The sequence below is a fragment of the Hemicordylus capensis genome, chromosome 1 (assembly GCF_027244095.1).
Source record: "Hemicordylus capensis ecotype Gifberg chromosome 1, rHemCap1.1.pri, whole genome shotgun sequence".
Classification (NCBI taxonomy): domain Eukaryota; kingdom Metazoa; phylum Chordata; class Lepidosauria; order Squamata; family Cordylidae; genus Hemicordylus; species Hemicordylus capensis.
In genome coordinates, this window is record NC_069657.1 from 237235977 (window position 1) to 237260817 (window position 24841).

The 24841-nt window shown below is 43.1% G+C and overlaps 1 protein-coding gene across 4 annotated transcripts in view; it reads right to left on the reverse strand.

Annotated features, from left to right (window-relative positions):
- The window catches only part of LOC128341085 (uncharacterized), a 239414-nt gene that overhangs the window by 143667 nt on the left and 70906 nt on the right, over window positions 1-24841 (reverse strand). For all 4 annotated transcript variants that reach the window (XM_053287347.1, XM_053287431.1, XM_053287192.1 and 1 more), the window contains one exon: window positions 2347-2475. In XM_053287347.1, coding sequence (XP_053143322.1) covers window positions 2347-2475 — 129 coding nt within the window. The remainder of the gene's footprint in view (window positions 1-2346; window positions 2476-24841) is intronic.

Sequence of the window (24841 nt, forward strand, 5' to 3'; positions counted from 1 at the left end):
TGGGCATCCATTTACTTACCTTTGTGGCTTGTTTAGTTCACTTGCAAATAAGACCCTGAAATGTAGAATATTTTGGTCCCTAGTCTCGGTAGAATTCCTTTGCCAAGAAGTAGGGAGGAAAGACTGCTGGTTCAATTGGCAGTGACCATTGAAAGGAAATCATACCATTTCATCTCTAAATCCTATAACGGCTTTTAGTCAGAGGTACCTTCAGAGCTGCATTAATCATCCACCATATTGTCTGATTACTCACACAGCTGGGAAGAAAGTCACACTTCAGTGACTTTTTACAAGTATTGAAATAATCACTCTGACTCTTTTTATAGTTAATGGTGTGTTGCCTTTGCTATATAAAGGTGGAAAGAATCCAGGGGTCAAAATCATGCCATGGAGCATAGAATGCAGAGCCACTGCCCGTCAGTCAAAGGAAACACTACTGCACTCGATGGACCAATGGTCTGACTCAACATAAGACAGGTTCATATGCTTTGTACAGAATACACCGCGGAGTATAGAACTGGATTCACACTGTCCAGTCCTATTGATATTTACCCAGCACTGAGTCCAGAGCCGGCCTGCCTACTAGACCAACTAGCCAGCTGCCTAGGGTGGCAGCCTGTGAGGGACAACGTTTTGTCCACCAGGGTACCCCATGCCTCCCTCCCTGCCACCCGCCACTGCCCCATCCCCAGTGCAAGATTTGGTACAGTAAGTGACACACAGGGACACTTCAGTGGTGTAGTTTGTAATAACATCATCTATCCTGATCCAAGATGGCAGATGCATGAACATTTGAGGCGCAAGAAGGCTCACTTCACTTGTGGACCACCTAACTGATTTGAACCAAATTTGGTACAGTTGTAGTGACACATAGGGATGGCTCAAGGGCATAGTTTGTAATGATGTCATCCATCATCCTGATTTAAGATGGCAAACACATGAACGTTTTAGGTGAAAGTGGGAACCGATTTGTACCAAATTTGGAACAGTTGAAGGGACACATAGGGACACCTCAAATGCATTGTTTGCGATGAAGTCATTCACCACAGTTCAAGATGGCAGACACATGAATGTTTGAGGCACAAATGAGCTAACTTGTGAACTGCCTAACCGATTTGGACCAAATGTAATCCAGTTGTAAGGATAGTGAAAGGAAAGTAGGAAGATTAGTTCTTAACTATAACAAATTGTTTGTAATTAATTGCAACACAAATTTGGAAAGATTATTGATATCACACTCCAGAGAATGATCTAAATGTAGCTTCAAGCAATTTCACCAAATATTTGTGAGCCTCACAGGAAACGTTCAAGAGTAGATGGGCTTCAGTGATTCACGATGTGTGACACAAACTCCCTCTTGCATTTCTGTGCTGCTTTCTTCTTCAAAAGCTATATTGGTTATATATATCAACAGTATTTGTATTACCCATGCAATTACCATTGCTTCTATAAGCAATAGCTGCAAACAACTAGCTGCAAGAAAACAAAAGGAAGACCTCCAAGCCTCCTTTGTTGTGCCAAGACTTGGCAGCTAAACCTCAGTGTCCAACTTGCTGTGCCTAGCTTGTAAACAAAAACTAAGAGAGCAGGCTCAGATGGACAATTCTGGAATTCTCAGACGATTGAATGCACTCAGATGGAAGACTGCCATCTGAATCTTCTGAGAGGAAAGGCTGCCGACGGTTGCTGAAGGCCTGTACACTTCTACCCATGCTCAAAATCCTGAGCATGTTTTCACTGAAAGCGATGACAAGGAAGAGTCCATTAAGGGCCAACCTACATGTTACATTACATGTGTAGTTTGATCTTGTGTGTTGTTTTTCAAGTTAAAGCTTTGTCCAACTGATTTCTAATTAATAAATGGGCAACTGTGAATGTAGCAATTTCAGCGAGAGCTCAGAACACTGTAGTATTAGCTCTAGATGAGAAGAAACTTAAGAGTGTCTCCAAATAACTTAAAGCAGCCTTGGAGGGCTTTGTTTTTGACTGGGGCAATTGCAGGGCAGGGACATTTAACTGCTTTAATTTAAGCGGTGTTTAACCGCTTCCCTGCAGGCATATTGTGGACTAAAAATCACCCTCCCTAAGCTGCTTTCCCACATGTGAGAGAATACATCCCATATCCATGTACCTTTTGCCCTTCGAGGAGAAAACCAACAGGGATAGAGTGAGTTTTTTAACTCCTCATTGCTGCTCCTTTCAAATCTGAAGGTGTCCTGTTTGGTTGCATTAAAGTAAAAACTTGGAGATACTTCATGTGTCTCCCGAATCACCTGTAGTTTGGCCCTAAGATCCAAAGAAAAACACAGCAAGGGTGCAGAAAGAGCTTTTTTTTTTTTTACCTACATAGTCTTCCCCATAAGAAGCTGCAGTCTTTGGCCTTCTGTCTTCATCCCCTATTATTGGATGAAAGCTCTTCTTCAGTTGTTTTGCTAGATGCCTATCAGGAGCGTACAGCAATGGCCTCAGCTGATCCTGCAGGATTTCAAGGTAGCGGTCATTTTTAGAAAATATGGTACGATCTTTACAGTTCAGCGCAGACTCATGTAAAATGGAATCCATCTTTAATTAACAGTGTCAAAAAGCAAAATTAGCTGCTGCAAACACTTCATTCTTTTCCATGGCCCTCCAATTACTCTGTTGAAAGTGCTCATGGTTCTGACATCAACCTTTACAAAATGTCTATGAGGCATCTTGGATCCAGTGCCTGTTTTAATGAGGACCACATGCAAAAATAAATACGAAGATTCCATCAAAATATTTCCACTTACACAATACAGAGAAACAAAGTGTGGCTACAGGAATATGGAGTCACAGTTTGAGAAGACTTAGGAAACAAAGGGGAAAGAGAGAAACCTCCAAGGTGCCCAGGAGCTTTACCGTGGGGTTTTCTGTGAGCCTTTATGGTGAGTTCAAAGTTGCCCTGAAAAACCAAAACTAAAAGTGCTCATAGGCTCATAGGAAGCTGCCATCTACTGAGTCAGACCATTGGTCTATCTAGCTCAGTACTGTCTTCACAGACTGGCAGCGGCTTCTCCAAGGCTGCAGGCAGGAATCTCTCTCAGCCCGATCTTGGAGATGCTGCCAGGGAGGGAACTTGGAACCTTCTGCTTTTCCCAGAGTGGCTCCATCCCCTGAGGGGGATACCTTACAGTGCTCACACATCAAGCCTCCCATTCATATGCAACCAGGGAGGACCCTGCTTAGCTAAGGGGACGTCATGCTTGTCCATAAGTGGATTATTTTTTACCCTGGATATAAATCAGGTTACAATCTAACGCCCAATTAAAAACTCAAATTGTATGTGAAGTGCTCCCTGAGAGCTCGCAGGGACTTTGGGGTAAATTTGGCTGATATGTGAATGCATACCTCCATTCCGGAGGAGATGCGAACTAAAAGCTGGGTGTGAAAAAACTTCCAGGAATCAGTCCATTTACTAAGGGGCCATGTGTCTCAATTCAAAAGGCTCTTCCTTGGGGGCAAGTGAACCAGTTGATTCAGAGGAACTGCTTACACATTATCTGATAAAGTAAAATTTCCTCTGAAGAAACTGGTTCTATTGTACCTCTGTTGAAGTGGAATCAAAATGCTTTGGGCCTAAAGAAACTCTCTGGTTCCTGGGCACTTTTGAGGTTCCCTCTTCTCTTAATTTCCTGCATTGGTGACTTCCCTCTGCCACCTTTTGTTCAGCTACTGCTGTGAGAAGCATCAATGCCCTAATTCACAACTCAGTAGAAAAAGGTGAGTGGATACTAGTAGAAATGGCATCCATAATAAGATCTTGGTGCCATAGCTTCACACTCCCAAATGTGTGATTTTTTCTTTTTTTTAAATGGACTCAGTAAGTCAAACAAAAAGAAGCACATCTTAAAAAATGCAATACACAAGGCTGAAAGCCTGCCTCAGTTCTTTCTGTCTAGTATCAAGTGTAGTGCTTCAGTTCACACACACACACACACACACACACACACCCCACTCCAAAATGTATGTGAATAGCTAGCTCTTCCAGCTGGCTCTGCGTTTCTTGCAAGACAACTGAGAGTATTTCAATGCAGCAATTACAAATGGATCTGTCAGTTATGTATTCTGCTCCTGCCAGCTTTGTCTTGTGTATGTCTTTGGTGTTCTGCAACACAGGACATCAGTTTATACTGTTTGAAATTTTCTGTGCTAATTGTCACTTCCACTTTGGATAATGCTGCTGACATGCATACATGCAAGCCATAGCAGACAATATCTGAATATTTAAAAGACACTTAGAGGTTTTGTTACTCTACTGAAGCATCCACTGTCATGAAAATCTTTTCATTTATGCAAAGCAGAAATGGATTTCAGATTATGATCCTAGGCATGCTTCTATGTGAGTACATTCCCCTGAAATCAGTGAGAATTACTTCCAAATAAACTGTATTCATTATTTATTTTGATAAATAGCCTGCTTCTTATCACAAAAGCTAAAGAGGAGGGGATGCATGCCTTAACTACATTTATACATTACAACACATTGTCCCAGAGAGATCATGGTCTCTTACACATCCCCATCTTCCTTAGTATCTATCCTCTTGTGAGAATATAAGGTAGGCTTCCACAACAGACAACCCACCAAGTAATACAGCCCATTGTATACATCTGGCCACCCGCAGCTCAACAGGTTCCTACTTGGGCTGCCTGCTTCAGAAAAGGGGTGTTGTCATGCATCTGGCAGGCCAGCACATGTGGCTGCTGAGCTGTGCTTAGCTTCATGGCTCATCAGTTGTGCTGGCCTGACCCATGGGATGTTCTCTGCAGTCCTTCTGTTGACATGTACTCCTCAATGAGAGGCCACCATCCCTAGCATTGCCAGTTCTGAGTGAAGCTGTGCCTGGAGACCCTCTCCCCACATACAAGCCATTAAAATTTCCAAAACGGCTTTCAACAGTCATCGGGAGACGGATCCAGGCTAATTATGGAGGGTTGGGAACCCTAATCATCCCTCTGTCTCTGCATGCCTCTGACCATTCCCATGCTCAGGCTGAGGCTCATCTTTACATGGGCTGGGTTGACTCCCATACCTTCCAGCATCATACTGCCAAAGTGCCCCCTTGAACAAAGGAAACGAAACGGAAGGATGGCATTTCCTTGCTTTGTCTAGGATGTCTCCTTCCGTTCACCACACCACTCTCAGCACAAATAGCAACTTCTCATTGGGAAAGGAAGTTTTTCAAGCAGAGAGAGTAGTAGAAGTAGCAGATGCTGGGCTGCATCGTTCTCTCCCTCTGTTACAAGATTGGCCACAGACTCTTATGGCTAATTAGCACATCCATGCCTATTATTTAATGACTGCAGCATCAAATAATCAAATGCATTTGCAAATCAACTTCACAGAGCAAACATCACAGGCAAGATTTCCATATCCCTTCACATAACCTTAAGAGTACTGTATTTCAGTGCATCAGACACGGATAGTCATTAAGGCTGTTCTCATGAACAGCCTAACGCAGGCTAGGGCAGCCCAGCCTGGTTTAGGCTGCTCATGTGCAGCACCAGAATCAAGGCGAATCCCAGTGTTGCCGTGGCCTCTAACCCACCTTTTGGACCTGGTCTTATACCATAGGCGGAACTGGGGGGGCAGGCAGGGCACATGCCCTAGGTGCCACTGAGGAGGGGGTGACATGCCAGTTCATGCCCCCCCACCCCACTGCCCACCTGCCCAGCCCCAGGGCACCTCAGCCACTCGCCTCCAGCTCCGGCCTAGGATCGGCAACGAGGCCTAGGATGAAAGCGGCCTGCAAACTGCAGAGCTTTCTCTCCCCACCTCTCAGCTGATCGGCAGGTGGGTGCGGCTTCCAGAGAGGCCTCCGAGTAGGCCTCCCTGAAGCCTGAACTCGGCAGGCTAAGCAAGTCAGGAAGGAGGAGGCAGGCAAAGTTCTGCAGCAGACCCTCTGCCCAGACCAGCCAGCACAGCTTTTGCCAGGTAGGCTGTGAATTCCTTTTTGTGGTTGCACCCCCCACCACCACCACCATATATAGGGATCTGCTTGCCATAGGGCTTTGATATGGTGAGGGGAGACTGAGAAGTCTCTGAATATTTAATTTAAAACAGACTGAAAGATTTGCTGGCTTTAAAAACAAAAACTATCTAAAAAGGCCTATAAGTGGCTTGTTTCATGGCAGAAAATTACAAAAACTTCTGGAACAAGTATATTTTATTTATTTATTTATTTTCATTCATTCATTCATAAATGCACTTATGTTCAAATTGTTTTGCAACCCAGAAGGTCTGAGTGAGAACTGTGAAGCATGTGTTGTGCTTTTATTTTATTTTATTTTATTTTATTTTATTTTATTTTATTTTATTTTATTTTATTTTTCTTGTGTGTGAACTGCTCTCCAATAACTTTCAGGGACTTCAGGGTGCATCTGGCCAACATGTGAATGCAACACCTCCATTCCAGAGGAGATGTGTGTTAAAGGGCTTTAAAAGCCTCGTGTGAAAAACCTCCTGGAATCAAACTTTGCTGAATTTGTTCATAATTCTGAAAAAACAAATGTAGGCTCACCCTCCATGGTTGAAAGTCTCCTTTGCTAATCTGCAGCGAGGGGGCCATTTTAATAATTAGGGTTGCTACACTATTTTCTAGGCATTAAAAGTAGCACAAATATATAGTACTCAATATATATCACTATATACTGTGAAGTGTGTGTGTGTGTGTGTGTGTGTGTGTGTGTGTTCAGTGAAATGTATTTCCAGGCAGCATACTTATTTTGAAATATCAGACATAAATCCTTGGGGGCCTGGGGTGTGTGGAGGCCCTGGACTTTGAGGGGCTGGGGGCCCATTTTAAAATCTCATCGTGGCCCATTCCAACCTTGCTATGCCCCTGGCGGTCACTACACATGGGTTTCTGCACAACACCTGCACAGAAGAAACTTCCATGTAGAATATGTGTCTCTTGTAAATTGACCCTGAATTTTCCATCCATGACTGGGATATCTGAGAGTTAGAGTCAATAATAAAAGAACAGCACCCTGCTTGTGACAGGAAGGGGCAAATTACAATGATTTCTTAGTCTGGCAGGGGCTAGTTTTGACCCTGGCAGAACTTGGCTGTCTGCTCCTATTGCAAATTCCTCTGTCTAGTGTGACAAACTAATGTATCCTCCTCCCTCTTGGTGTCAAAGTAAGCACTAGTGTGTTGAATGCACATAATACCCCATCATGAGCCAACAGTCATCATAAGACAAAGGCTGGCAGGAATCATTCACTGGTTTATAGACACCCCCCCCACCACCACCACCATGACCTTCTTCTTCCCCTATGTTGCTAGTGGCTATTTGGGCAGGTGATCCTCTAGGACAAAGTCATGTTTTTTAAAAAGAATGAGATGAGACAGAGAAAATGACACTTGGAATCCTCGCATAACTCCTGACTGTTGTTCTAAGTCTTTTACAGAGATGGCTCATGTTTTCAGATTTTGATCAACAACCATGACTAGATGGTACAGTGTTCCTTTTAACAGGGATTTCCAGATATTGTTGACTACAAGTCCCATTATTCCTGTTTGGACAGGGGCGTAATTTCAGTGCTTGCCCTACGTGCTATTTTCCCTAGTTACGCCTCTGCCTTATACCGAGGTTGTGTGACCTCTTGGGCTACTTGCAGTCCAAACAGAAACAGAGACTGGCACCTAGACTGCCTGTTCCACAGAGTATCCCCCAATACTCATGTGGTGCATTGTGGGATATGTTGAGGCCAGGACACATTGGCCTCAGGAGATCTGCACTGTGTGAAATAGCCCTGCTAACTTGGCAAAGAGGCACCTTTTAATGAGGTGGTTCTCTTTATTTAGCAGGGGGAAAGTAACTGGCCCTATCCACCCCCAGCACAATACCTCCACTGACTGTTGCTGGTGTCTATCAGATGTTTCTTTTTATATTGTGAGCCATTTGGGGGACAGAGTTCCATCGTATTTATTTATTATTTATCTGTGTAAACTGCCGTGAGCCATTTTTGAAAGAGCAGTATAGAAATCATATTATATTATTAATTATTATTTCTTGTTAACACAGTCAGACAGGTGTTATTGGCTGGTTTGTTTTATCCAGACATCGAGTCCTTTCCAAGGACCTGGGATGGATGAATTTTATCATCAATACTGTTGGTTATTATAGATATTGTCGTAAAATATAGGCTATTTCCAGTAAAGTTGCTTTTTGTAATTGGCTGATGGTGATTTCTGTGGCCCCTGTGGTGTTGAGGTGCTCTTCAAGGTCTTTTGGAATTGCACCTAGGGTGCCAATTACCACTGGGATTATTTTGGTCTTTTTCTGCCACAGCCTTTCAATTTCAGTTTGTAGATCTTTGTATTTTGTGATTTTTTTCCATTTCTTTTTCTTCTATTCTGCTATCCCCTGGTATTGCTATGTCGATTACTTTAACTTGTTTTTCTTTCTTCTCAACTACTGTTATATCTGGTGTATTGTGAGGCAGATGTTTGTCTGTTTGTAGTCGGAAGTCCCATAATATTTTTGCATCTTCATTTGCTACAACTTTTTCAATTGTATGGTCCCACCAATTTTTGACTACAGGTAGCTTGTATTTTTTGCAGATGTTCCAGTGTATCATCCCTGCTACCTTGTCATTCCTTTGTTTGTAGTCAGTCTGTGCAATCTTTTCACAACAGCTGATTAGGTGGTCCACTGTTTCATCTGCTTCTTTACAAAGGCAGCACTTGCTGTTTGTTGTTGACTTTTCTACTTTTTCTCTTATTGCATTTTTTCTTAGTGCCTGTTCTTATGCAGACAGTATTAAACCCTCTGTTTCTTTCTTCAAATTGCCACTCTTAAGCCATTGCCAGGTCTTGGTGATGTCTGATGTTCCAGTTATATTGTGCAAATATTGACCATGCAGGGGCTTCTTTTTCCATTTTTCTGCTCAGTTCTTGACTTGTTCTTTCTTGTAGGCCTGCTTTCTTTTATTGGTGTTGAATAGTTTCTCGGTATTGACCATTTGAAGTGCATCTTCTTCACTGTCCTTGATATATTCTTCAAGGCCTCTTTTCTCCTCCTCTACTGTTTGATGGACTTGCAGCATTCCTCTTCCACCTGAGTTGCGAGGGAGGTATAGACTATCGACATCACTGTGGGGGTGCAGAGCATGATTGATGGTCATGATTTTCCTGGTCTTACAATCTAGCGTCTCTAGCTCTGCCTGGGTCCAATCTATTATTCCTGCAGTGTATCTGATAACAGGTATAGCCCAGGTGTTTTGGGCTTGTATGGTGTTCCCACCATTGAGTTTGGACTTGAGGATTTTTCTAACTCTCCTGATGTATTCACTTCCAATTTTTCTTTTAACTTCAGTGTGTGCAGTGTGATCAGCCTGGAGAATGCCCAAGTGTTTGTAAGGTTCTTTCTCTTCTAGGTTCTGGATGTTGCTTCCATTGGGCAGTTCTATTCCTTCTGTTTTTCTTATTTTCCCTCTGTTCATTATTAATGCAGCACACTTGTCTAGTCCAAACACCATTGCTATATCGCTACTGAATATACGGACAGTGTTTAGCAGTGATTCGATTTCTGACTGGGACTTTCCATATAACTTCAGATCGTCCATGTACAGCAGATGGTTTATTTTGCTTGATGTTTTAGATGTCTGGTATCCGAGGCCTGTTTTGTTTAGTATTTGTGAAAGTGGGGTCATGGCGATTACAAACAACAGAGGGGATAGTGAGTCCCCTTGGAAAATACCTCTTCTAATGCTAACCTGTCCAAGTGTCTCGCCATTGATTGTTAACTGTGTATTCCACATGCTCATTGCTTTTTAAATAAATATCTGAATGTTTTTGCTGACACCAGTTGTTTCTAAACATTTTAGTATCCATGTGTGAGGCAATGAGTCGAAGGCTTTCTTGTAGTCAATCCATGCAACACTTAGGTTTGTTTTTCTTCTCTTGCAATTTTCTAAAATCATTTTGTCAATCAGCAGCTGGTCTTTTGTGCCTCTGGTGTTCGGGCAATTTCCTTTCTGTTCAACTGGAAGCTGTTTGTTAGTTAATAAGTGTTGCATCACTTCATCTGCTTTAATTCCAGTTAATAATTTGAACATGGTTGGCAGGCAAGTTATCGGTCTATAGTTTCTTGGAACTGCACCTTTTGCTGGGTCTTTCATGATGAGATGAGTTTTCCCAGTTGTTATCCATTCTTCAATATCACCTCCTTGCAAAATGTGATTGAACTGTTTTGATAGCTGTTTATGAAGGCTTGTTAGGTGTTTAAGCCAAAAGCCATGCAGTTCATCATCGCCTGGCGAAATCCAATTTTTAATTTTCTTTGCTCTTTCACTTATTAATTCTGGTGTTATTATTAGATCTTGCATTTGTTGGTTACATTTTTCGACCTCTTTCACCCAGCCTGCTTTTTTTATTATTATCTATTGGATTGTCCCATAATTTCCCCCAGAATTGCACTGTTTCTTCTTTATTTGGTATTTCTACGTTTCTTGCAGTTTCTCCTTCTATGCTTTGGTAGAAACGTCTCTGAATTGACTAGAATTGGAGATTCTGCCTGTGTTGTGTAATTCTGGCTTCGTATCTGCTAATCTTCTTTGACACTGCTGTTATTTGCTGCTTTATTATTTCCAGGACTTCTCTAATTTTCCTTGAATCTAGGTGGTATTTTTGGATCAGATACTGTTTGGTGTTTTCATTCTTCAGCTTCTTGTCTTTCATATCTTTCAATTTACTAGCATCTGATCTAAGCCTGATGATTTTATTTTCTAATCTAATCCTCCATTTAGGTGATGTACTACTTTCTTTTTTTACAGGTCCACTGATCTTCTATCCGAGCTCTTGTGTTGTTATTGTTGCTGCACTGTACATTAATTGGTTTGTTTCTTGCAAATTCTTGGTTGTTATTTCTGCAAGTGCAGCATTTATATCTTTTAATTCCTGAGCAAGTTGTTTTTTGGCAACTGTTTTTAGAGCTGGAAGTCGAACCTTGGTGGTTATTTGGTTCATGTGCTCAGTTATTTTTTGCTTTAGTTCTTGTTGCTTTTCTGTTAAACGGCATTTGGGTTTTTGAGGTGAAGGCAAAGGGGAGGTTGTCTGGTTTTGATTTTGAAAGAGTTCAGCAACAGTGGCTTCCTCTATTTCCAACACTTCCTCCACCTGCGCCTGAGCAACTTCTTCAGTTGGTGGTAATTCATCTTCCATAACTTGAGCCTGTGTTGCTCTTTGCAGTTCTTCCAGCTCAACTTCTGTGAATACTTTGTTTCTTATTATAAATCTTCTCTGGTCTGCTAGCCTTTGTTCTGTTATTTCTGTAGCTGGATGCTTCTCTTTCCAAATTTGGTACATTCTTTTTAAATAACCTCTTCTAGTTTGACTAGACTTGTAATAGCAGATCATTATTTCCTTGTTGGCATTTTTCATATATATTTTTCGGTTAAGCGATGTTTCTTCCAGTAACCTTGCAGTCTCCAGCCCTGGTTGCTCAACTGAAGATCCTGAGTCCTGTTGCCCACTTGCCACCAGATGTCCAGGGACTCCAGCACCTGGCACGGTCCTTGTTGCATAGCTCTCACCTTCTTCAGAGCATGCAAGCCCCACAACCACGCCAAGGTAGTGCCTCACTGGGGGCATCATCATCATCATCATCATCATCATCATCATCATTACAAACCAGTCAATAACACCTGTCTGACTGTGTAAACAACAACAACAATAATGTGAGAGTGTGATCCATGCTTCCCACCAACGTTCCGGGATTGTTGGTGGGTGGAGAGTTTAGCACAGCCTTCCACCCCGCCCGTCCACCCACCCTGCCTCAGGTCGTGTGCATAGCCTCATTGTCTTGAACTATCAAGTGCTGTGAAATAATCATTTTGCATGTGTTACCTTATTGTACTTTCCTCAGAGTTTGACAAGGCTCATATTGACAATGGCAACATCAGTGTGTTCCAAAGATCTGTTAGCATCTGATGTTGCATTGCATATTCAGGGTCAGTCCTCATGACAGTCCCATGCCTAAGTACAATGTAACAGGGAGGGGCTGACCCAACGATTGTGCTGACTCTCATTCATCTGGCATAAGGTAATAGTGAAAATGTTTGGATTCATAGAATGTGAACAAGCCAACTCACCAATAATTAACAAAAGCTTTCAAGAAATTTGAATTATTTTCCATGCACAAATGAAATGAATTATTTTCCACGCACAATCTTGAAAGTGAACTTCCTGTTGACCACTAGAAGCAACAATCTTGGAAGCAATAGTAATTTTTTAAAAAACATTTTAGAAAAAGACCAAAATATGATGGATTTCTGCAAATATAGACAGTAGAAATAAGTGGACAGTTGAAGAAACAAGCTAGAATTGTTAGCCCAAAGGAACAGATGCTACCTGGAATAGGTGCATATATCATACTACTATGCATTGTTATTACATTTCCAAGTGACAACAAGAATGTGGGCAATTTCTCAGAAAAAGATATCGAATGGCTCTATTGAATTTGCAATATTAGGAGAAAAAAGGCCCTATTTCATGTATGTGATTCCTTCCCATTACAGGAAATGTGCAACAGGACCACTCTGGAAGTATGGTGCAAGTTTTATTATTGGCTGAATGAAAAAAAAAACTGTTTATGAAGGCAAAATAAGAAAAAAAAATGAAGGGAAGCAAAAATGTGAAAGACATATATATGGACGAAATTAAAGTGAGGTGCTAAATATATACTTATTTTAAGGAAATATTATGCCTCTCTTGTTAACTGAAAACCACCATTGCTTCAATATATAAACAACAAGCTCAAAGTCTTTATGGGCTCTAAGGCAATAGACTGTCACTGGGTCCTCATACCCCAAATGTGCTCCTAAACATGAAAAAAGAAGACATTGCCACTGGGCCAGTTGGGTGATACTTTTCTGGCCCACATGATTAAAAGGAGGACATGCTGACAGTGTGCTCATCCTTTGTGGTCATCCTCCCAGTGCATCCCATTCTTACATGGGAGTGGCATCCAAATCACTGCTCTACACACAACCCAAATACTGGTTCAAACTAATACTAGAGTCATATATGGAGTAGCAATTTGGATGAATCACCACAGCCCACCACACACACACACACACACACACACACACACACACGAAATGAGCCAGGAAGATGGCAGGACATCAATGAAAAACACAAGAATTGGTGTCCTCGGCACATCTCCCTTTTAATAAAATGGGCCAAAAAATTTCAGCTGAACCAGCCCCTTATGATTGTAACAGCTGAGTTCTCTTATCTATAACATCAGCCAGCCTGAAAATATTTGAACTTCGGGAATGGGACTTTTTGATTTCCAGACAGCATCAGTGTTCCCTTTAACAGGAATTCCCAGATGTTGTTGATTACAACTCTCAGCATTACCAGGTGCAATGGCCTTTGGCTGGGGATTATGGGAGTCGTAGTCAACAACATCTGGGAATTCCAGTTAGTGGGAACACTGTGCAGCGTGTCTTGTTTTACATATATTTACAAAATCAATGCTTTCAGATCACACCAAGGATTTCTTCTGCTATTGTTCAGGGGGATTACAGCCCATATGTGCATACTAGCATGGAGGATGGCAAAGGCAGAATCAGTGATAGATCCTTGAAGAGTTGTTGGGCTCCAGAAAATGCCTGACTCTGCCTGATGCTGACACCGGTCATGAATATATAAACTCTAGAAAGGCAAATGAATTTTCCTAACTAATACATAATTCTTGTTGATCTTTCATTTCCTCAAAATCACCCTTTTTATTATTATTAATATTTTTATTTATTATTATTATTATTATTATTATTACATTTATATCTCATTCTTCCTCCAAGGAACCCAGAGCGGTGTACTACATACTTGAGTTTCTCCTCACAACAACCCTGTGAAGTAGGTTAGGCTGAGAGATGTGTGACTGGCCCAGAGTCACCCAGCTAGTATCATGGCTGAATGGGGATTTGAACTCGGGTCTCCCTGGTCCTAGTCCAGCACTCTAACCACTATACCACGCTGGCTCTCCTTTATTATAGCTCCTTTATGGGGCTATAATTTGTGTCATGTGTGTTTGCCATGCTAATGTATTTATTGGTCTTGTGTGTATCCCACCCCCTTCTAAAGATCTCAGGTTGCTAGTGGGCATCCCATTTTAACCCTCACATCAGTTCTGTGAGGTAGTTTTGACTGAAAGAGAGTGACTGGCTCAGTGTCACCTTGTGAGCTTTCATGCATGAGTAGGGATTTGCACCTCAAGTCTATCAGGCCAAGGCCAACACTCTGCCTTTTACACCACCATACATGGTAATGGTGTGATATGAATCCAGAAGTCAAAGCAGGGTCAAAGAGCAATGGTCCTTTTTGTTAGGACCAGCTAAAGCATCACAAAGAAGTGAGCCAGCTTTGCCAGAACTGAAATGTCTTCAAAACAAAATCCAAATCAATAAATCAATAATAGTTAAGGTTCCCCAAGGAGAAACTGTAGTTCAAAGAGGAATTCCAGGATTCCCCCTAAGGAAAAACATTGAAACATTTTCTCAGATGGTTTCTCCACATCCCGGAACTTAAACTGATGTTAAGCAAACCAAAGCAGGGACAAAGTTGGGAGTCTGGGGAGAGTACCTGCCCTCCAACTACTAAGTCAGGGATTCTCAAAGTTGGGTCCCCAGATATTACTGAACTTTAATCACATAATCCCCAACCAGAGGCCACTGGGACTGGTGATTATGGGAGTAGAAGTCCAATAACATCTGGGGACCCAATGTTGAGAATCCCTGTACTAAGTAATACTCTCCAGAATAGCTTCTATTGACACAACCTACATTTAGTCTCCAGCTTTGCTAATATAAGGCCGACCATATTTCTCTTCACTTTTGTTTTCTGCATCATGAGGGATCCAATTAATGCTGTAGAAAAAAATGTGTAACTTTTTTAAACATATAAAGCATTTGACTTATTTGTTAGCCTACTTTCGTTAAGGAAAGTAAGTTTATAAGATTACTTGGCATTCTGTGTGAGTGTGAATATGTGTGCATGTGCAAGCGTGTGTGTGTGTGTGTGTGTGTGTGTGTGTGTGTGTGTGTCCATCAACTTCCCAATGTCTGGAACAATATGAACCAAATTGGGTACAGTTGTAGGGACACATAGGGAGGGACGCCAAAATGGCATAGTTTGTGATGATATCATCCACCCTAATTCAAGATGGTGGATCCATGAACGTTTGAAGCACAAGTCGGTTAACTTGTGGAGCATCTAACCGATTTGAACCAAATTTGGTACAGTTTTCGTGAATGACACATAAGGAGACTTCAGCAGTGTAGTTTGTGATGCTGTCTTCCATCCCAATTCAATATGATGGATGTGTAAACATTTCAGATACCAGTGGGCTAACTTGTGAAACACCTAACTGATTTGAACCAAATTTTCTACAGCTGTAGGGACACATAGGGGCACTTCAATGGTGTAGTTTGTAATGATGCCATTCACCCCAGTTCAGGATGGTGGATGGGTCAATGTTTAAGGCGCAAGAAGGCTGACTTGTGAACCACCTAACTGATTTGAACCAAATTTGGTACAGTTGTAGTGAGTGACACATAGGGACACCTCAAAGGCATAGTTTGTGATGATGTCATCCACCCCAATTCCAGATAGCAAACACATGAATGTTTGAGGTGCAATTGGGTTTACTTGTGAACTGCCCAACCCATTTGAATCAAATTTGTTACAGGTATAATTATGTCATCCACCCCAATTCCAGATAGTGGGTGCATGAATGTTTGAGGTGCAAGTGGGCTAGCCTATGGTAATTATCAATTAAGACTATAGTGAAGGGAAAGTAGGAAGATTAGTTCTTACCAGAACAGCTTGTGAAAAAATGGGAAAATCTGTCTCGCACCTAACTAAGCCTAATCTAAATAAGTAAAAAACGTCCTGTACTCCATCTCAGTCCTGTTACAAATTGCAGAGTTGCGGTGAGGGGTGGGTGTTGGTTCCACCATGCTTAGCTTTTTCACTCTCCAAGGGCAAACTACCTTGTTGTTTTACTTAACATCCCACCTGAAGAAGAGTTCTGGGGTGCTCAAAAGCTTGCTAACTATTTGCAGATTTTTTAGTTAATCATAATAAAGGTAATACCATACTTTGGATTTTTGTACCTAATGGAGCAGCACAGCTAACTATGATTTTTGTATGCTATGAGGATGAGGATGTTGATGGCACAGGTTTGGGCAACATTTTTTTAAAACCCACTGCTCTCTATCAAGATGATCTGGTAGTAACCTCTGTAGTCTGTACATCACTACAAATAGAAAGGGAACCTAGAAAAGGTATTAGGATGGGAATACTTAATGACCATAGTCACCTGATGCCTAATTATTATTAGGTATGGCAATACCTGGTAAGTATAATATTTAATTTTTCTTCAGAAAGACTGGTGAACATTTGTATGCTTTCGATGAAGGTAATCAATGCTTTTATGATGTATGGTTCTTAGTATATTCACAGTGCTTTTACGAATTATAAATAAGAGTGATGAAATGATTATTTGCAGTAATTAGCAAAAATCTGTATAGGATTTTTGTTGCTGTTGCTTTCCCCCAAATCCGCTGTCTGATTACTATATTATCTCAAGGCTTCCATGTGTGGCTAGTATAAATGACAAGCAGTGGTCTAGTTAAAGCTGCTTTGAGAGAGACATGTCTGCCTCTGTGGAAGGAGGAGGAGGAGGAGGAGGAACCAATGAGAAAATCTGGTCTCACTGCTATCTGGATGATTGACAACTGAATACATACCCAGTTGTTCATGCTAGAGGCAAAAAACAGAAACAGGATCTTTCTAATTCCTCAGGAAACCTCATCTGATCAGCAACACAAACAAGTACTACCCTTCTTTTAGCACCAACTGTTTGAAAGTGAACTCAAGTATAAGTGGTATTCCATTGATATATCCACCAAAATTACTTATTGATTCTTGTGAATGTTATGGCTAATATCCAATTATTCTCTACCAACTCTGTCAAGAACCTCAGGGTAACTGTTGATTCTAACGACCTGTGAGGAATACATTAGAGTTCTACTTCTAAAGCTGTTTTTCTCCATTTCAGAGTATTACCAGCCTAAGATCTCATGCTTTTGTTAAGGCTGCAATTGATTGCTGTAATTCTCTGCTGGCTGAACTCCCAGATCATGTTCTACATCATTTTATGCTCATCCATAATCCTGCTACTGGGATTTAAAAACAAAAAACAGGTACTAAGATTTGTCTTGGTCTTACTCCTTTTAAGCATCTTTAGCAAGAGTATTTCAGCTACCTGCACCTAGAGCGGATGCTAGACACAGATGCTCTAGCTTTTGGACCTTACTCCATTGCTCCCAAGACCCAACACCTTTGGCTACACTCTGCCTGGCAACAGGATACACCACACTCCCCTGCAGTGCCCACATACACCTATCCCACACCCACACTTCTACCCCTTCAAGCTGCAACACAGTATGCCATGCTCAGAAAAGCCCCACACTCCACTAACAGATGCCAGCAGGGAGACCTGGCTGCCCATGTGCCTATGGGACCAGTGGCTTGGTATGCTGCTTGCCCACTTGGGGGGGGGGCAGGGGTAATGTAAGATTGTGGAACATGTGAATAGGGCTGGGATGTTTTGGACAGGTGACTCCTGGCCCCTCCTCCTCCAAAGATGCCCTTGGTCAGAGAAGTTTTCCGGGGTGATTGATTTTTATCATTTCACCAGTGAAGAAGGGCACTGAGATCTCCTTCCAAAAGTTGAACTGCTGTGTAAGGCCCCAGGGGCACTGCAAACCAGGAGGAGGACAATTAATTGGTGCTGGAGCAGGGAGGAGATGCCAAGCTGAGGGGAGCAGAAGACTGATGGGTTGGGATACTCCTCCCTGCTAACTCAGCCAGAGAGTGATGCATCACCGGAGAAGACATCCTCCCTGTGCCTTTGGTAAACTGTTCTGGTCACAGTGGCTGGCAGCTGAGGTGGTATCCCTCCATGCTCCCTTGTCCCAGGCAGCACCCCTGCCCATACTGCAGGTGGTGAACAGCCTGATTGTGATAGCAGCAGTTCATCGGGTGGAGCAGCAGCATGGAGGCGGAGAGAGGGCGGGTTCTGCTTGGCTCCTGTGAACAGGTGATCTGCAATCTTTACTGCTGCTGCTTTGTGTTATGTATGATTATTATTTTATGTGTTTTAAAAATTTTACTCGAGATTATTTTTATATTTATATTATCTGTACTTTTGTATTATGTATTTTTGAGATAATCTGTACCTTTGTATTTTAATTATGCATTGTTTTCATTATATCGCAGAACGCTTTGAAATTGTTTTAATGAAAAGTGGTATATAAATTGAACAATAAATAAAATAAATAAACCTGCTCTAGATACATGCAGGGAAGAGTGTGGTTTTGTGTCTAGACATCTCATGTTATTTCAACCATTGTTTTCTATGTGTGGTATTCTTTATTGCAGAGGTTAGGTGCTTTTCTTCTTCTTCTGTCATTGATGGGCTCTTATATATTAAATCTGTTTTTTAAGAAATATCCAATGGGTTTCCCGATCATTTTATTCAAAGAAAGTGGAATACGAGAAGCAGTAACCCCCTCCCCTTCATAATCAGAAAATGATCATTTGAGCTATTTATCTACAGTAAAGAACTAAAAATATGAGAAAATGCAGTAGCCTCATAAATTCTTCAACATTAGGTACATTGCAAGATTCTGGTTAGTTTTTATTGTATGTCTTCAGGCTACTGTGACTGTGATGCATTATTATTTTAGAAAGTCAACATGACTTTCCATTTACTTGTCAGTGTTTGCTGCATCAATGTAGGCCTTTTAAACGCTTTCCCCCTTATTTTCATTACTTCAGCAGACAAAGGAGTTTTGCACTTAGATTATGGCCACATTCACTTGTAAAGCGAAACCACAGTTAAACAGGGCAGAGGTTGGAACTCCATTACTTCCAAATGAGTGCAACCACGGTTTCGCGGCAAAAGCAATTTCCAGTTTGCCTCTCCAAACTCCAGTTTGAACCTTTGGTTTGTAGTTTCGCCACACCAACCTGAACAATGCATTCATTACATCTGAATGCGGACAGCGCCATAAGCAGTTTTGTTCACTTTCTGGAGCTGCAATCATAGAGATGGCAGCGCAAACCCGCCCGGGATCACACCTACTCCATGACTGTGGTGCTTCTTGCTGGCTGCCTCTTTGAGCACTCTCCCCACCCCTCCACCTAGGGGTGTGCACGGAACCGCAGCGCTGCGGTCCGGCACTGTGGGGTGGGTTCCTTTAAGGGTGGGGAGGGTTTACTTACCCCCCCGCCACTTGCCCCCGTCCAGCGCGCGTATTTAATGTAATAATTGGGGCAGCAGGATACTTCCCTGCTGCCCCTTGTCCCTCTGCAATGCCCCAGCTTTGACTCACAGTTTTGAAAATAAATTACTGCTGCCCAGTGCCAATAATGAAGTTGAAGAAGAAGCCGGCCTCCACTTCGGCGCCTCTCCAGCCGGCGGCTCCCCCAGGAGCCGCCGCCGCCTCCCAGCAGCCACTGAGAGCGGCTCTGCCATGGAGGACGCGCCGTGGCAACCCTCACTTGCGGCTACCATGCGACTTTCCCCCACATACAGAGTGGCTGCATTCTGCCACTCTGTATGCGGGGGAAGTCGCATGGAAGCCGGAAGTGAGGGTTGCATCACTTCCGGCTTCCATGCGACTTCCCCCGCATACAGAGTGGCAGAATGCAGCCACTCTGTATGTGGGGGAAAGTCGCATGGTAGCCGCAAGTGAGGGTTGCCGCGGCGCGTCCTCCATGGCAGAGCCGCTCTCAGTGGCTGCTGGGAGGCGGCGGCGGCTCCTGGGGGAGCCGCCGGCTGGAGAGGCGCCGAAGTGGAGGCCGGCTTCTTCTTCAACTTCATTATTGGCACTGGGCAGCAGTAATTTATTTTCAAAACTGTGAGTCAAAGCTGGGGCATTGCAGAGGGACAAGGGGCAGCAGGGAAGTATCCTGCTGCCCCAATTATTACATTAAATACGCGCGCTGGACGGGGGCAAGTGGCGGGGGGGTAAGTAAACCCTCCCCGCCCTTAAAGGAACCCCCCCACCCGGACCCGGACCAGCCAGATCCGAACCGGTCTGGAAAGTCCGGAGGCCTTTACAATGGCTTCCAGACCAGTTCGGACACACCCCTACCTCCACCCCCATGTTCAATCCAACAAAGCAGTTGCCTGGCAACAGGGATGCTGCCGTGTCCCAGCTCCAGCTTGTCAGCCTGTCAAATGACAAAGTCACACAGGGGCGTTCCCTCTTCTCACTCTGTCCCTTGCTCCCCCATCCAGGCAAACAGGAGAGAAAGGGGACGGGATGATAAGATGGACACTAAGCACTTTGCTCCCCCAAAATGAAGTGACAATTATGTCTGTTCAAAACCACACCCCTTTGATATGGCATGACAGGCAGGACAACCTCATTAGAATTCTGGGACAGAAACGTATGGCAGAGCAGCAATACCCGGGGTCAGGTTTAAAAGGCAGTCCCAACCAAGGATTCTTGAATGGCTAAGGTCTATTTTTTGTACAATAATGTTGGGAAAGGGGGGCCCAGGCCCTTCCCATTGGGTGTACCTGCATGATTCCTAGGCTTACTCATGAAGAGGGCCAGACAGCAGGATCAGCATTGCCCCAGGGAAAGGGGTGATTCATCATATGCGATGATGACAGACGCTGATCCTGCACGGACCACTCACTCGTGAGAGTGTAAGGCCATAGGTGTATCTCTCCTATGTGTTTGGATGTGGTCTTCAGAGTGCTTTGCTGAACTCAGTGGGTCTTGCTTCTGTGTAAATATGCATAGTATAAGGCACCCAGGTTTAGAATGGCACAAGCACACACAACAGGGTAACAAAGACTACATATTCCTGAAGAGAGGGAACTTCCATTTCTTTAAAGCTCTATGGAAGGCTGAAGTTCGCCTGGTTTGCCTTCTTTCACATAGTACACTCCTCTGGGAAAGTGTACAAAGTCTCTGGAGAAAATGGTATTACATTTAACCCCTTGCTTACTCTCCTATATGATTCGTGCCAGCTGTGCCACACAAGGCAGTTAACAAGGATGGGCAGCCATATCACTGCTGTACTAGGACAAGATGGATCTTCTGAACTTTCTGTCTAGGAGATTTTAAAGAAGTCCTGCTGGCCAGAAGCTGGCAAGCCTGGTTTTAAGGGATGAATTTCAAGTTGTATTGGTTTTAAGGGATCAATTAAGTTGTACAGAGGAGCAGCATTGTGCTAGATGTGCAAGGTCCATAGCTGCAGGCTATATTTGCCAAGTGAGAACAAGAATCAGGTTCAGTACAAAGCAGATGCCACTGTTAAGGGGCTGTTATTTCAGGGTTTCTTTATTCTGTGGAAATGTATCAATTGGTAGTAGCTTTCAGACACCAGGAACTTACCCTCAAGACCCATTCACCCTTGCCTAGTGTCATGCCTACCCTCTGCCATTCTGGAAGGCAAATACAAGAAGATCCCATTGATGGAAAGCCTCTGTCCTTGTGACTCTGGGGAGGTGGAAACCACAGAGGCGTATCTAGGGAAAATAGCGCCTAGGGCAAGCACTGAAATGGCACCCCCTATCCAAACATCTGACACCCATCTTTCAGATAACTTTACCATAATATCAGCTGAAAAATACAAGTCAAGCTCCTTAATCTTTTAATATTTAATAAAATATTTAGCAGCGGACGTAGCCAGACCAAAAAATGCCAGAAAATGACAAATTTCAGTATGCTGGGGCTCATGAAATACCCAAATACTATGTGGAGGTGTACTTGAAAAACTAAACAGAAGTGCCTGTCTAATTCTCTACTATGCATTGTAGCATCACTATTACATACGTTTTAAAAATAAATGGCGAATTTGACTTTTCCCAGATACTCTGAAAATAATTAAAGGATATGCAGAGTAAACTGTGTCACTGCTTGGAATATATTCTAGTCTTTCAGAAAGACAGTTAAAATGAGAGAAAGAGAGCAAGAAACTCCCAGTGGGTCTTAATACTAAGGATTTCACACTGATTCAAAGACAAACTCACCATGAATAGCCATATTATTAAGACATCACATTTAACTCACTTATCACAAGAAGCAAAGTAAGAGCAAATGAATACAATCCTAGCTCATAAGCTTCAGCTCAGTATTCACAAACCCTGATTCTCTGTACATCGTGCCAAACTGAATATGTGTACAGTGACTTATATTATATTAATTAAAAAATTTTTTAATCTGTAGCCCCTTCAGGGGGCTTCCTTTGGGGGGGGAGGGTGTCTGCAAAAGTTCCCCCTCCCCCTGCTGGCCTCTAGAGCCTCGCAAGGACCAGTTGAGCATGTGCGGTGGCCATTGTTTAAAATAATTTTTTTAAATGGCCACTGAAAACAAAATGGCCACTGTGCATGCTCAAATGGCCTCTGTGAGGCCTGGCATGGCCTAGGGCCTCACAGAGGCCATTAGAGCATGCGTGGTGGCCATTTATTATTAATTTTTAATTTTTAAAAACGGCGCCCCCCTTTGAGTGGTGCCCAGGGCACATGCCCTGCCTGTCCCACCCTAGTTACGCCCCTGGGAAACCATAGACCATGTGCTCCTTTCGTGTCCCTTTTATCAAGACAGTTGGGACAGGCTCATATCTCCCCTACTTCTTGAATACCCTGACCACTCTAGTCAAGTCTACACCAAGATGCTGTTCTCAGATGACATTCGGTCTTTCATGTACAATATTGCCAGGTTCTATGGGGAAGCGTGCAAGATTCGCAGGGTCCTGACCGCCAGTTAATATCCCTGGCAGCTGATGTTTGACTATTGAGCATCTTATCTGCATGATTGTATAATAATTTTAATTTGCCTTTTACTTCACTGCTTTTATACTGCTTTTATGTAGCTTGTATATATTATTTTATCCACTTTATACTTTTAGTTGCTCTACTTTTAAGGATAGCTACTCATTTACTCTATTAATCTTCCTACAGTTTTTAGGCTTAGCTGGTAGCATTTTACTTTACTAATTTTACCATACAGTTTTTAGAGTTGTATTTAACCACTATAATCATACTTAACTTCTAGAATTATATTTCATTTAGCATCCTCCTTGGAGAGGAGAGCTGGTCTTATGGTAGCAAGCATGACTTGTCCCCTTAGCTAAGCAGGGTCTGCCCTGGTTGCATATGAAAGGGAGACTAGTAGTGTGAGCACTGTAAGATCTTCTCCTCAGGGGATGAAGCCACTCTGGGAAGACCAGAAGGTTCCAGGTTCCCTCCCTGGCTCCTCCAAGATAGGGCTGAGAGAGAATCCTGCCTGCAACCTTGGAGAAGCCACTGCCAGTCTGTGAAGACAATACTGAACTAGATAGACCAATGGTCTGACTCAGTATATGGTGGCTTCCTATGTTCCTTCCTATGAGTTTTATTATATTGTATCTGTACTTTATCATGTGCTGGTCTTTGACCTTAATAAAGATGATGGATTGATGGATTGATTGTTCTCAAGACCACAAAGTTCTGGCATGTTTATCAAGATTTCAGATTAACTAGGAACCTCTAGGCATGTACACAAAATCTCTGGAGAAAATTTTACAGACCTTGAGGTGTCATGCCTTTCTCCAGAAACTGGGAGTGTTTTAAAATTGCATACATTGCAAATTAGAATTACATTTGCTTGAGGATGGAAGCAAGGCCATGAGCCCACACCAATAACTATTCCCAGGACCAGGCAGGGCAGGAACCAGGCTGATTTCTCCGCTCTTCTCTCAGCTGCAGGAAGTAGGCAGCTGCCCTCTGTAGTTTGGCTTTTAAAATGAAAAGTAATCCTTTCTGATGTCGCAGCAAAAGTCTAGCAGCAGAAGATGGTGGCTGCCGGCTGCCTTGTCGCCAGGAGTGAGGAGAGAAGAAAGCAGCCTGTGCCCAGCTGGCTGTGTAGAATGCCAACCCTACACTTGGCCTAGATGGCAGAACTGCCTGGCTGTTTCAGGGTGAAGCCTGCTAGTCTGGGAGGACAGAATGGATAGCAGAAGCTCTCCAGCCAAGCAGAAAATACCCTGCTGCCTTGGTTCTGACCTCTCACCCTGAACATTGACCTCTTCCTCCAGAGAGGCTAGGAAGACTCTTCTCCAGCCTCAGGTGAAATGCCCAAGCATGAAATGGCCTGGGAAGGCCATCCCTCCTGGCTGCCCTAGAAAAGGGTAAAAATTCAGGGAGCCACCTACAGGTGGAGCTGGGTACCATACTTTTTGTCCCAGCCCCCTTTGCTCCTGTTTCTAAAAGGCAATGGGGGCAGTGTTCTCTCTAACAGGGATTCCCAGATGTTGTTGACTATAACTCCCAGAATCCCCAAGCAAAAGCCATTGCAGATCAATTAAATTGAGGGATTAAATGGGAGGGGAGTTGGGGGTTGTGGATTTCATTAAACGTCCCCCCCACACTGTTCTCCAATAATTCTTGCACTGCACCAACCTCATGTAGAATGGCTGGCTCTTAAACAATCACAAGATTTGCCATCTCTTGGCTCTCCTAGAACAGGGATTCTCAACGTTGGGTCCCCAGATGTTATTGGACTTCAACTCCCATAGTTCCCAACGAATCAATCAGTCCCACTGGGGCAGGGGATTATGGGAGTTGGTCCAATAACATCTGGAGACCCAACATTGAGAACCCCTGCCCTAGAAGATGTCAGGGCTTAGGGAGCCACCTGCAGTCCTTCTGCACACTGTTAGCTTTGTTCTCACACACCACTGCCCTCCCTTTCAGAGCCCTTGTATTTCTTATCCTCATTCCAGAAATTCACGAGCCCC